General features: G+C 41.5%; 2 protein-coding genes across 4 annotated transcripts in view; one reads left to right on the forward strand and one right to left on the reverse strand.

The window, feature by feature from the left end:
- The window catches only part of LOC125023383 (FERM domain-containing protein 7), a 41,106-nt gene extending 38,410 nt beyond the window's left edge, over positions 1–2,696 (forward strand). Inside the window, exon 12 of the mRNA XM_047610607.1 lies at positions 80–2,696. Within this exon, the coding sequence (XP_047466563.1) occupies positions 80–1,288 (1,209 nt within the window). The 3' untranslated portion in view covers positions 1,289–2,696. The remainder of the gene's footprint in view (positions 1–79) is intronic.
- Positions 2,697–4,112: 1,416 nt separating this feature from the next.
- The window catches only part of LOC125023249 (serine/threonine-protein kinase 26-like), a 92,011-nt gene continuing 81,296 nt past the window's right edge, over positions 4,113–14,827 (reverse strand). The window contains exons 8-12 of one of the 3 annotated variants that reach the window (XM_047610394.1): positions 14,496–14,638; positions 14,276–14,372; positions 10,504–10,566; positions 7,881–8,017; positions 4,113–5,210 (exon numbers count right to left, since the gene is read on the reverse strand). In XM_047610394.1, coding sequence (XP_047466350.1) covers positions 5,195–5,210; positions 7,881–8,017; positions 10,504–10,566; positions 14,276–14,372; positions 14,496–14,638 — 456 coding nt within the window. In that variant the 3' untranslated portion in view covers positions 4,113–5,194. Of the gene's footprint in view, positions 5,211–7,880; positions 8,018–10,503; positions 10,567–12,199; positions 12,773–14,275; positions 14,373–14,495; positions 14,639–14,827 lie in introns of those variants that run through there. The other 2 variants (XM_047610401.1, XM_047610410.1) reach the window with 2 other exon arrangements.

Consider the following 14,827-nt stretch of genomic DNA (forward strand, 5'->3'; position numbering starts at 1 on the left):
TTAACTGTGAAGAGTAACTGACATCTTAGTTATTAACAACTTCTAATTCAGGATAACTGTGTGTCTCTTACCTCCTCAGCAGTATGAACAACCGTTCCCCCAGTCAAGCCATGCTCTGGAGGTCCACAGTCAGGATGAATTGAACCCACATCACAGAGGTGAGGACAACATAGAAATCGGTGACAGAGGCACCAAACGCAGCCAATCATCTGTTGAGGTCAACCACAGTTCCTGCCCCCTCTCTGAAATGACTCCCTTTCCTCCATTTGCCAACCAATCAACCTCCTTGCTAAGATCTGCTTCAACCTCTTTGATGGAGGACATGAGGCGGGGGCGGATTGGGGTACAGCGGCAAGCCCAAAGGCTAGCTGGGGTGTATGGGAACCGGTCACGACGTCGGCCCAACCCCCAGCCGCATCCAGATGCTGAACAGCAGCTGGTTCTTCTCTACCCAAACAGCCCTGCTTACCAGTATCACCCTGTCCTTCCATCATTCCCATTAACTGGTTCGTCACCACTCAGTCGACATCTATACTTGACGGACTACGTTGCAGTTTCCTCACTAGAGCGCTTTCCACATCCAAGAAGGCAAGATTATGCGACCATGGATGGCATATCCCGGCCGTCTTTCTACCCACTGAGCCACAATTCACATTCTCTTTCACCAATCAGACGCAACCTTCACCTCTCGGGTTCAGGCGGGCTGGGAACAACTAGGGTGTACCAACTGGGAAGCAAAGGGGCAAGGTTCCTTGGTGTTGGACATGCGGAGGCAGGCCATTACAGTGATGACTCCAACTTTCTCCCAGGGCTGCCTCGCCATGTGGCCAGCCAACCAGATGTCAAATTCCAACTCTCAAGGAGATTGAACCCTGCCTTTAACCCTGCCTCTGAGTTTCGTCCCCTTGGTTACTACCCCCACTTGACACGCCCCTCTAGACCCACCTACCTCCCACTAAATTCCTCCCCTCCACCTGAACAACCCACTTCACTATGCATGATTGGGAGCACTGCTGGAAGCTACAGTGACTCAGACCCAGAGGTTTTCTATCCATATTATTGCCCACCCACACGGCTGGGTAAGGTGGTACAATCGGCTGGACTGGCCAGGATGAGATTTTCTTCTGGGAGTCTCCAACTTGATGAAGAAGAAGAAGGAGAGGAGGAAGGGGAGGAGGAAGCACTCGAGAAAAGAGCAAAAAAGGAGTTGAAGAGTGAAGAGAAGAAAGAGAAAAGCGAAAGAGGGGATAAGAAAGGAGTTTTGAAGATTACTGAAGTCACACTGTAGATAACGATGATAACATTACAAGGGTTCATGATGTGACCACAGTTGGGACTGGCAGGATAAAATACAAATCATAAAAATCTAAATATGTGTGATGTCAGAGAGGTGTAATGTTGGGAGGTACACTGGCAGATAAAATGTTTTTTTTTTTTTTTTTTTTTTTTGTTTTAACCTCATTCTGAAAAGTTGCTGCTTTTCAGTAGCAACATTACATTTAAAATGACATCCATGTTATCCTCAAGACTGACTGTCCAGGATCAACCCAAGTAATTCATACAAAGAAACCAAAACAAATAAGTTCAGAAATTAAATTATGTGTAATAGTGTAAAATAATATAGGGAAAAGTATTGAATGCGCTTACTGATATTTAATACTTTGTACAAAAGCCTTTGTTAGTAATGACAGCTTCAAGATGGCTCCTGTATGGAGAAACTAGTCACATGCATTGCTCAGGTGTGATTTTGGCCCATTCTTCCACCCAAACAGTCTTTAAATCTTGAAGGTTCTGTGGGCCTCTTCTGTGAACTCTGATTTTTAGTTCTTTCCATAGATTTTCAATTGGATTCAAGTCAGGTGTTTGGCTGAGCCGTTCTAGCAGCTCTATTTTCTTTCTCTGAAGCCAGAGAAGGTAGATGGCAGCAGATTTTTCTCAAGAATGTCTCGGCACATTTTTCCATTCACCCTCCATTCAATTTTATGAAATTTGCCAGTACTATATGCAGAAAAACAGCCCCACACCATGATGTTCCCACCTCCAAACTTCACTTTTGGTATGGTGTTTTTGGGATGATGTGCATTGCATTTTGTCCTCAAAACATGGTGTGTGAGTTCAATTTTGCTCTCATCTGACCAGACCATGTTTTCCCAGTATTTTACAGGCCAGCACAAATGTTGTGCTGCAGACTGTAAAAAGTTTTCAATATGCTTTTCTTCAGAAATGTGTTGCCTGGTGAGCGTGCATACAGGCTGTGGCTGTTGAGTACATTCTTTATTGTTTTCTTTGAAACAATTGTACCTGCTAATTCCAGGTCTTTCTGAAGCTCTCCACAAGTGGTCCTTGGCTCTTGGACCACTATTTTGATAATTCTTTTCACTCCTCTGTCAGAAACCCTGCGAGGAGCACCTGGTTGTGGCCACTTCCGGAATATGGGCCCAACAGTGCTCACTGGAACGTTCAAGTTTAGAAATCCTTCTGTAACCAATGCCATCAGAATGTTTTGCAACAATAAGGTCAAGAAGGTCTTGAGAGAGTTCATTGCATTTAATCATCATGAGATGTTTCTTGTGTGACACCTTGGTAATGACACACCTTTTTATAGGCCATCAGTTTGGATGGAACCAGCTGATATTCATTTGTACTGACAAGGGGCAGGCTGACTGTCTAATCACTGATAGATTTCAGCTGGTGTCTTGGCTTTCCATGCCTTTTTTTCGCCTCCCTTTCTGTGTTCAGTGTGTGTGTTCAAAACTTTTCCCCTCTTTTATTTTAAATTGTTACACATAACTTAATTTCTGAACTTATTTGTTTTGGTTTCTTTCTAGAAACAAACAAAACAAGAGAATAGGAATTAAGAAATGAGGACCATCGGGTGTCCAGAGTGATACGATTATACTAAGTTTAGGTCAGGGAGGCAGTTATTTTTTGTTTCTTTGTTTTTTGGGACTGGAGATTTTGTCCCATTTTGTCATTTTGTCCTGGCACTCTGTTGAAGATAGTCCAGACCCTGGAACCAAATATACTCTGGTAAAAATAGTATCAATAATTGTTTCTGTTTGCTTCTTTTCCCCTGTATCCTGACTGTGTATGCACCACACTTTTAATATATAGTATTTATATTAAGTTTTATTGTAATAATGGATAACGTGGTTATAGTACTGAATCTAGTAGTAATGTAAGAAATAATTGTAGTAAAGACGGGTAGCGTATTTGTGTATATTCTCATACATGCATGCATGCATACATACACACACAACACACATGAACATATACAACTGTGGCCCTTGGTGAAGTATAAAGTGTTCTTATCCAATGGATGAACAGCTCCCCAAAACCAACTCTGCGTAGAATGCTTAAAAAATAAATGTTCACTTAACTTTGTCAAATGCCTTTTCTGCATCTAATGAAATGATGGCTTTGTTTTCTGAAATGTTCCCGTTTTTAATGATACCTGTTTGTCTTTGTAATTCAGAAAAGATGAGTGTTCCAAAGTAGTTTGAAGAGTTGCTGAATTGTTCTAATTTTTTGATGTAGTAATGTGCAAATTCTAGACTTGAGTGGATTTTATTTTGTTATGCAATGTGACCAGTAAATCAAGTTTGTTATTGATGAAAGACCTTGATTTTATCTGTAGATCGCTTGTGTCAGTGGATAGAATTTTTCCTTTTATTTGGGTTGGTTAGAAGTATCTTTCTGGGTTGTCTTGTACATACTGAAGTGGCAGTATTGGTACTCGATGTAATTCTCCAAATCTGAGTCTTCCAGTGTGAAAACAAAACGGAGTTCGGATGTTCTCAGCAGGTTTGACCCTCCCAGCGTGGTATCTCATGATACCACAGTGTCAATAAATTATTCAAAATGGTTTCACATAACTTTTGACACTTACCCTTGAAGTCTGCAGTTGTGACTCCTAGCTATAGCTTGATAACATTCAGACCAGAATAACATTCTGGGTGATTAAGTCAAATAGTAGGTTTGTGGATAATTGTCTTCTTCTTCTTTTCTTTAATAAACAGGATTAACACAAGCTTGTCAATCAAACTTAAATATTTATTCATAATTCTCTAAGTCCTGCGACAAAACAAGCAAAAAAGGAGTACATTACTGTAAAATCTATTTTTCATTTTACATTTCTCCCCTCAAAAAAAAATCACTGTTGTATCCCTTATGATTTATAAAAACACAAAAATATACAGTGACCATGATAGTGTGTAATAGTATTATGGTGTCTTTGGTACAAATCATTTATTACAGTTCCCTTCACTCCCTCGCCTCAATCCAGTGTTGTATTAAAAAAACAAAACAACAACAACAAAAAACTGTTTACATCTAAGATTTCACAAACTTTTTGCAAACAGACTAGCACACTTCCCATGAGTGGAGGTCTTGCATGCACAGCGTTCCATCTCTGAAATCTTATATGAAGCCTTTCTGAATAACACAAAACCCAGAATTTCAGGTTCTACCATTGTTTTGTTACAAACATCTATCAAATTTAAATGGCATCCATTTTAACCAACTTTAATTCTGGCATTTACATCAGGCAACTTCAACAATAGCTTGCTGGATCGCTTGCTAGTTAGCAGGAAACTAGCTGATGGGCCCATCTAAATTCTGTTAGTACAAATTCAAAAATGAGTAACCCTAACCATGGGACATAGTTTCACAGCAGTTTCACAAATTCCACAATTTGTTGCAATTTTATAGTGACTTGTTTTATCACATTAAAGATATTAGACTTACAAATCAATGAGGAATCTCCACTGCTGTAAACTTATTGCACTACCTGTTGCCTTTGAGGGGTAGGACCTGACCTGACTGAATTCTTGGATGAGGGAACTGTAATTAAAAAGCATTACGAAAGACAACAATATATTGCCATATAATCTGTCTCAACTGATGTCAAACAACATGGGTACACACAGAAATGAGATGAAATAAAATAAATGGTTTACTATCCAAAAGTTGGGCAAAGTAAAAGTCATTGAAGTCATTGAATTTTCAAAATCTCAGTTCATTCAGATACATAGTGGTTTTATATATACACATATATTATAGTAGTAGTGTCTAAGTGTATGTTGAGTGTTGAAGTGTGTGTGTACAGCAGGAGACATTGCACAGCAAAGCATCTCTGTTTTCTACCTCCAGCGCCACCGTGTGGAAACTTCCTGGGGTTCCATTGATCCATTCTTCACTTTGTTGAGAATCTGAGGTTGAACGAGAGAAATAAGGAAGGCAGAAAGAGTATATATGATCGATGATATGATGATAGTTTAAGACATACATCAAATTCAACACTTTCATAATAATTAAATAATATAAAATAACTTCTTCCTTATGAAATTTTATTCCCTGTTGCTTGGTTTTGGTGTTTCTTTCACATGAACATCCACAAGACAAAAGTATGGTATTTTGTCAAGGTTTTTTATCTGTCTTTTATTTTGTCATCATGTTTTGTGTTTCCTGTTTTATTTTGTCAAGTTTCTTAGTTTCCCATCTGTCGTGCTTCCTTGTGTTGTTGCCGTCATGTCTGTCCAGGTCATGTGTTGTGTTTCCTGTTTTATTTTGTTAGGTTCTGGATTTCCTGTCTTGTACCGATATATGAAGGCGTTTTTTTTTGTTTTTTTTTTCCACCCAGACTAATTTTAGGTTGCAAGCAACATGTTAGTCACACTAGCTACACTGTGTTGTTGTTTTGGCTCCAGGTGCGGTTTGATAAGGTCACCAATCGCGCACCGGTAAATGTCTCAGGACCCCACAAGCAGCAGCAGGAGCGCGCAGCAGCACAACCCGGGCATTATGTTATCTGTTTCCAATGATATGAACAGATATTACAAAAATAGGCCGATATCGGCCAATATTATCTGTTGGCCAATATTATCGGACATCCCTAAAAAAAAAAAAAACCTTTCCCTTGGATTCCTGCCTGCTTCATTAGTTCTGCATTTGGGTCCTCACCTCAACACCCACCCAACTTGACACATTTTAGAGATGCAGATGCACTGACAGCGGTCTGACCGTTGGTCAGAAATCCCTTCTCAAGATGGCTGCTGTTGACGTGTCTGACAAGCATGATTGCGGCATCTATGTGTACATATCTATGCTACAGGTGTTCTGGGCTGATTTATCTCCAGATTCATCCATCCTGACACAGACAACACAGACTGGTTCTAGGCACGTGGACCCCAAGTGGAGATGAGCCAAACTCTTGGAACCAAATTCTTGGAGAGGGGCTGGACTCTCCTTTTCTGGAGTTGCCCAGGGTGAGAGGGGCTGGGCTGGTGTGGGGATACTCGCAAGTCCTCAGCTGAATGCCTCTGTGCTGTGGAGTTTTCCCCGATGAACATGAGGGTTGCCTCCATGCGATTACAAATCACTGGGTGGAAGGCTCACATTGTTGTTTGTGTATAGAACGGCACTCCATAGTTGTTCTGGAAGACCTCAACACCCATGTGGTTAACAATGAAGTAACTCGGAGAGAAGTAATTGGAAGGAACGATCTTCCCGACCTTAAACCGTGTAGTGTTTCATTGCTGGACTTTTGTGCTGGTCACTGAATGTCCATAACAAGCATAACAACCATGTTCAAGTATAAGGTGACTCATAAGTGTACTTGGTACCAGAGCACCTTAGGTCAAAGGTCGATGAAAAACTTTGTGGTTGCAGTCGTATGTGTCTGACACTCGGGTTAAAAGAGGTGAAGAACTGTCCACTGATCACCATCTGGTGGTGAGATATATCAGTTGGCGGTGAAGGCTGTTGTTCAGACCTGGGAAACCCAAACGTGTAGTGAGGGTGAACTGGGAATGACTAGCGGAGGCTCCTGTTCGTGATATCATCAACTCCCATCTCTGTAAAAGCTTCACATGCACCCTGGGGGAGGTTGGGGAGATGCCGTCTGAGTGGGCCATGTTCAAACCCTCCACTGTAGAAGTGGCTGGTGGGCGCTCTGGCCAGAATGTTGCTGGTGCCTCCTGTGGCGGCAATCTTCAAACCTGCTGGTGGACAACAGTGGTGAGCAAAGCCATCAAGCTGACTTGGAGCAAGTCTCATCCATATCCTTAGCAGAGGTTGCTAAGGTAAGGAGGACGAGATTTGCCCTGAGATGCTGAAGGCTCTAGATATTGTTGGTTGCATAGAGGTCTGGGACAGTCGCTGTGGAGTGGTAGACTGGAGTTTTGGTACCCATTTTTAGAAAAGGCGACCAGTGGGTGTGCTCCAACTATTAGGGTATCACACTGCTCAGCCTCCGTGGGAAAGTGTACTCCTGGATACTGTAAAAGATAGTCAACAGACCTGCTCTTTACCTACGACAACGACTGTGTTCCCAGTGTGGGGAGTACCGAGTACGGGATGCAGGGGCTGTTGGTACAAGCCATCTGGTCCCCGTATAACCAAAGTAAGAGCTGTTTCCACATCCTGGACATAGAGTCAAACATGTTTCTGCCATGGCTGTCCCTTGTCCCCGCCCCTGTTTTGGACCTGCTTTGGACCTTCATCTCTTCAGCCAGGTTTCTTTTTGCGGACTCCGCCAGCTGCTTTTTGCAGCTGATGTGGCTCTGTTTGCTGCATCTGACCATAACTTCCAGCAAGCACTGGGATGGTTTGAAGCCGTGTGTGAAGTGATCCCTTTGGGGGTTTTCCAGGCATGGTCAGCCGGTAAGAAAGTCCAGGGCAGACTGAGAAATGAAATGAAACCTGAAACCAGGGGCTGAGTAAACAGTCAATAGGTCGCTCGACAAGGGATAGCTGTAAAAATCATCAAATTATGATAGATTCCACAAACCAAACAATTAAAACCAAATGACAGATGCGAAGGAGTTGCCAGAAATGAAAGAAAATAAACATATGACATAAAGACAAAATGACGAACGTACTTGTGGTACCTGGCAATAATGTGTGTGACCATCCTGTCCATGATGCCTGGACAGACTTCTTCAGCTAATCGGATGTTGCGTTCAAGCTCCTCGATGGCCAATCGCTGCTCAGAGTGCTCCTTGTGCTGCTGTTTCAGCTGCAGTAGGAGAAGACAATAAACTAAGGTTTTAATAAAAAAACAAATGCAGCATTTTGTATTCAAATTTGCCACTATTACGCAACAGAAGTACTGAACTGCAAAAACTGGTTGGTTTAGCTTAGCATAAAGACTTACCACATCCTGGCTTTGTCCGTTCATAATGTCTTAATGGATTAAATTTGTTCTATCGAATATAAATGTAATTTTTGCTTGTTGAGAAAGCGCTACTAATATAGTCTTTATTCACAGTACTGAGCAAATGTTCTATATCATCGCTCCTGACCACCAGAGGCGGTGCTTCAAGCACTGTATAGACCCTTCATGTATGCATAGTTGAGTATAAATACCAAAAACATGTCAATCACAACACCTGGGTGGCCTGGAAAAGCTATATGTCCCAGGGCCAACTGGTGTGTCGTTTCCTGTTTTCGTGCGAGTTGCAAACAGTAGTAGCTTAGGTTGAATGCTAATCTTTAACTAAAGTTTACTGTCGCTGGTAGCCCTGAGATTGTTATAATCGGAGCTGCGGAGCTTTCACCCTCTTGAAACCGGACTTGAGGTACGGTTGTCTGAAATATATTCATAATTACTTCGGCTGTCGGTCTGTTTAGTTTGTGTAGGTGAAAGTGGTGCCAGCAGCCACTCGATGCTACTCTTTGTTTCACACTATTACGACAGCGCGTTTTGTTTCAACCTAGACACTTCACTGTGGTGAAGGCAGCATTTGCCCTCCCATCTCCTGCATTGAGCCACCCTCAGTCTTGTTGCCCTGTAGTGGTGAAGACCGTGTTAGATTGGGGCTGGGCCTCGCTCCTGCTACTGGCTCATGGCCAGCCTACATGCTTTGATATTGCAAAGAGAGCTCACAAAGTGAGCTTGGGGCCTGCAAGTACAGATCCCGCAGGCAGTTGAGCCAGCTGCAGGGACTGCCTTTTTCAGATAAGGTAGTGCTTCCAATCCTTTTATTGTCCCTGCCTCTAAGGATTATATTTAGAAACTGCAGACCTGCTTGACCATGCCCTCCATTGAACCAAATATAGCATCCCTCATTGTGACTCCCGATGAGGCTTTGCGTACAGTCACTGGATGTGATCGTCGGTAGTGCCGGATCACTGAGGACTGGATAACGAAGCATATAATGCTGGAGCTCGGGTTGCTCGCATCGGTAATTCACTTTTGCACCTTATGCTCACCCTGTCTGCTACAGGACGGCAGTGCTGGTGCTGGTGACACTACAGTCAGCTCAGTGGCGACAAGCTTTTGCCCTAATGTTGAGGGAACTAGGACGGATGATGTCTGGCCTGTTCAGGGACCTTTGATGGAGGCATGAAGGAAGGCGCTCTATGTATTACGTTGGAGTAATGTTTGGAGCCAGGAGAGGGTTCTCCACTCTAGCCAAGGGCATGCCTCCACTTAACAGGCCCAGCAGACCCAGGATCCCAGTGACTCGATGTGCAACAACTTCCTGGGTTCGACTACGCACTGCACTGAGATCCTCACAACCCTACTCAGAGATTAGCCAGTGACTTGCGTACAACCTTCCATTATGCACAATGCGCTATTTTTTTCTTTTGCCTTGTCTGTTGCTGGTCTGGGACCTTGTTCTCTTGGACCTCGTGGTGTTACAGGTATGCCTGTGTGGCATACAAGGTTTGCAGTATAAACGTGTCTATTTCCCTACCCACTGAGCATAGCCCAGCTCACTCTGCACCCCTCCATCTGTCAGTGGATCACCAGTTTCCTGACTGACAGGAGGCAGCAGTCCGCAGCAATTGCTGCCATTTTCTGCATCTTAGTTCCTATATTTTCGTGCATAGTTGAGTCACTTGGCTTCTTTTCATGTCAGAGTTACAGATTTTTGGCTGCAACTCTTCCATGAAGACCACTTGTGACCAGACCTCTACGGATAGTAGATGGGTGCACCTGGGTTCCACTGGTGTCTGCCAGTTCTGAGCTGATGGCACTGCTGGGAAATAAGCTTGATGTGTTTTTCATCTGCTGCAGTTTCCTTGGTTGACCACGGTGTCCATAGTCCTACAAAATCCCTGACTTTGGGCAAGTGTACCTATAAGGACTGATGCTGGTTTGAAGGCAATGGATGATAACACTAAATATGTTCGACCACTTTGCATTTTGTAAATTGATAAAAATAAACACTATTTATATTTTTGGAAACATTCTTAATTTACAGCATTTTCCACACCTGCCTAAAATGTTTGCACAGTATTGTATATTTTTCAGTTTTATCTTATTTTTAATATTTCCATACCGCTTCCTTCATTTTAAATCATTCATATTGATGTAAAGAAGGCTGCAAATGATAAGGTTAATGTAATGGGCTGAAATATTGTCATGCATTATGCAGTGCTTCTATCCAAATAAAATGCACATAAATATCTTAACAAGCATAACTTACACTGTAAATACCCAGCAGCTGCATTTCTTTTTTCTTTCTTAAAAAAATAAATTAAAAAAATACTAACCTCAGTGAAAACAGGAGAGATGACTGTGACCAGACTGGCAGATTTACTCAGCCGATCCGGACTCTGAACAGAGGAGGAAGAAGAGGAGCAGGAAACTTAACCTAACCTTAACCTTGACAACAACTTCATTACTTTTGTGGTTTCAATTTCTGTATTAAACTCAAATTGGATTGTGTCTCTATGTGTGGATTCACATAGTTAAAATTCAAAGCAAGAATAGATACTGTATTTAAAGTCTTAGATCATATTAATAAGAGGCAGATAATGGGCCTATCCACCTTATTCCTAGCCTCCATGATCATTTGCGCAAATTATGGGCGTGACTTCCGGCGTGAGCCAGAAGTTGGCCTTTACCATGCTAACAGCTGACGCTAACCGATTTTTTTGAAGCGATCCTTTAAACAAAATATGTGGGAACATCATCTTTTACACCTCAAATGGGATGACATTGTCATACCACTACCAACTTGAGGGATGGGAGGACAATCTGAAGAAGTGGCCACATATCACTTACACAAGCATATTTTGCTACTTTATTGACTCCGCTGGCACAGATGGCGAAGCTATGAACAATCTTAAAAGCTCTGAGGCGTATCAGTACCTCCACAGCAACAAAGTCGGTCGCGTTTTGTTAAAGGAGGTGGGACACGACCTCATGTATCTGAAACCAGATATAAAGCCGAGTCAGATCCTTAAAGTCCCACATCACAGGGCCTGGGTTTTAGTTTCAGCAGCAGGTGAAATACAAACAGCTGGCTGCTCATGTGTTGCAGGAGCAGGGAGTTCTTGCAGCCATGCAGCTGCAATACTGTGGAAGGTAAAAATATTAATTGTCATGATGACTATGATATAATAATAATAATAATAATAATGATAGTAGTAGTAGTAGTAGTAGTAGTAATAATAATGATAATAATAATAAATAACTATTATTGTTATTATTATTGTAATATGCTTCGTGACTTAGAAATAGATTTTAATTGATTGAACTGCAGAGTGCATTTTGTAATGGGCAGTATTTGAGAACCCGCCAGCGTTTCTTCTCTGGTGCTCTGTTGTAGCCTAGCCACAAAGTAGGAATCGGGTTTCCGTCCATCGGCTTTTTGTTGATGAAATGAAATGAGCAGACAGTGTTTTCGGAAATCTCTTCAAATCTATGTTCTTCAGCCTCATCGTTCTGGCTTTCTTGTCTGTAGGTAGGCGATGGAGACTGTAGCGCTGAACACAGGAGCAATCCCTTTTTGTTCTGGGTGCATGTTCAAAACACTGTTCCTCAAGCTACAAATTTAGCTTCCTCTGGTTGATAGTACAGCCATGAACAGCACAACAGGGGCCAGAGCTCCGAAGGGACATTTTGAGCAATGTTGCTGAAAGTTAAAACTTGTTAAAAACCGTTATAACGTCCATAGCGTCATATTAGCAACTTGGTAAATGCTACTTTCGCTACCAAACCGGAAGTCACACCCATACTGATCTCCCCAGTAACAGCCCCAGGAATAAGGTGGATAAGTGAGTATTAAGAACAGGGAAAGATGGTCAGAATGCCCAAAGTATGGGGAGGGTTGGGCTTTCTAAGCTCTGGGAATGTTGTTGGAGACTTTGTCAAGGGTTCTGCTTTTTCCTGAATTGACATCTACATATTTATACAATTTGGGAAGCACCATCTTGATTGCATGATTGAAGTTGCCAGCTACAATAAAGAAGCCATCAGGGTGTTTTATTGTCTGCTGATGCTGAACATATAGCCATAAAAAACATTGTTAACATGTGTATGGCTATGACACAATTTTGCTAGTCAATGCCATTAGTAACACCACAGCAGAGATTAATTAATTCATTATTCAAACAAATATATACAGCAGCTAAAATAAGTACTGGATACATCATAATTGTTCATAGTAAACATATTTCTAAAGGTGCTATAAACATGAAATTTTCACCAGGTATTGGTAACAACCCAAGTAATCCACATATAGAAAGAAAAAAATAAGTTCAGAAATTAAGTTAAATAAATAGCAGATAACAGTATCGAACAGATAAAAAAGTATTGAACACACTCAGAAAGGGAGGTGTAAAAGGGCATGGAAAGCCAAGACACCAGCTGAAATCTATCAGTGATCAGAAGAGACATCCTGCCCCTTGTCAGTACAAATGAATATCAGGTGGTTCAGCCCAAACTGATGAATGAGGAACTGATGAGAGGAGTGAAAAGAATGATCAGAAGAGTTTCCAAGAGCCAAGGACCACTTGTGGAGAGCTTCAGAAAGACCTGGAATTAGCAGGTACAATTATTGTACTCAACAGCCACAGCCTGTATGCACGCTCACCACACAAGACTCCATTTCTGAAGAAAAAGCATGTTGACGCTTGTTTAAATTTTGCCGCACAACCTTTGAACAAGCCTGTAAAATACTGGGAGAACTGGTCAGATGAGAGCAAAATTGAACTCTTTGGATTCCATAACACACACCATGTTTGGAGCATGAAATGCAATGCACATCATCCCAAAAACACCATATGGACAGTGAAGTTAGGAGGTGGGAACATCATGGTGTGGGGATGTTTTTCTGCATGTGGTACTGGCAAACTTCATATAATTGAATGGAGGATGAATGGCAAAATGTACAGAGGAATTCTTGAGAAACATCTGCTGCCATCTACTGGAATGATGAAGATGAAAGAAGGTTGGACATTTCAGCAAGACAATGATCTCAGACACAGAGCCAAGGAAACTCTCAACTGGCTTCAGAGAAAGAAAATAAAGCTGCTAGAATGGCCCAGTCAATCACCTGACTTAAATCAAATTAAAAACCTATGGAAAGAACTAAAAATCAGAGTTCATAGATGAGGTCCATGGAATCTTCAAGAAAGGTTCCGGTTGTGTGAAAAATTCATGTCAATAGCACCTTTAGAAATATGTTTACTATGAAAAATTGTGATGTGTTCAATACTTATTTTATCCATATATCCTGTATATGGAAGAAACAAAAATTAACGCATATGTTTGACACAACTAAAGAGCAAGTACAAAAAGTTTAAAAATTCCAACATCTGACAAAAAATCTTGATATATTCATTGTTTTGCAGTGACAAATGTTTTTTGTCATATTCAAAAAGCAAACCTCAAAATGAAGATGCTCGACCACTGGCTACATCACTATAAACTTAACATCTAGAGTGTGTAGTTTTGTGAGAACCCATTACTGAGAAAAACAGGACACCTCAAATTTCTCTTACTACAGGAATTTGGTAATAAACAGACTAACCCGAGTCGTGTGAGTTACAAATGGTGAACACTCATGGATATTCCTAATAAAAACCAAAACTCCTCAACAGTCCTTTAGAACTGAAGAAGAAACGTGCATTAAATGCATTCCAGAAACTAAGTCCTGTTGCCCTTGTTTCAGTTTGTTTTTTGAAGAAGTTAGCATGGTGTAGCTAGATAACATGTCATTTTGATTTAGTTATGAGCCGTTTCAACCAATCTCTCTGCAAGCTACTGGATAGTCCTCCAAACAACCAGAGCAAACAAATTCAACTCCATGGCGCTTAGATGACATACATGACTGTTCAAGCCTTGCATTAATAATCTAACAATCTAATCATAACTGGCCAGCATTTCCACAAGTTCCCTGCCAGAACCTCAGATTCAATCTATGTAAACATATAATCATCATTTTTAAATTTGTGGACATTTCTCCATTCATAAAAACATACTTCCAAAGTAATTTTACTGACATATAGAGTATATTTACAATCACATGGTACTAACCGTTCCATTGAGGACCTTCCGGCCTTCTGTCTTCTTCTTACGGACAGTGGTAAAGGACCACTCGGGTGACTCGTTGTTCTCTTTATTACTGGATTCACTTCACACAAACACAGGCATGTTAATTCACACATCATTCTATAGCTAATACCAAGATATCTCTTATGGCTTTAGAAACAAAAAAATAGAAAGGTCTCTGATGCAACAAAATGGATGAAACTACCCATCAGAATCTTCAGAGCTGTTGTCGCTGTGTTCCTCCTCCTTCCACCGCCTGTACCTGTCAATCAGCTCGCTTAGGTAGGACGTCTTCTTACAGTGTTTGACTATGAACTTGTGTTTGAGCAGCTCTTTGGCTGTGGGACGCTACATAACACAAGGGTTGGGGGGGTGGGGGGGGTGGGGGGGTCAACAAAACACAGAGAATGTGTTCATAACTGAACAAAAAATAAATAAACCATCACATCATCAAATTAATACTTAGCACACAGTAGAGCTCTAATTCTGGCTGGCATGTTCTCCACAAGCCCTTTACACTGCCGAACTGCTGAAGGG

Source organism: Mugil cephalus, chromosome 1 (genome assembly GCF_022458985.1).
Source record: "Mugil cephalus isolate CIBA_MC_2020 chromosome 1, CIBA_Mcephalus_1.1, whole genome shotgun sequence".
Taxonomy (NCBI): Eukaryota; Metazoa; Chordata; class Actinopteri; order Mugiliformes; family Mugilidae; genus Mugil; species Mugil cephalus.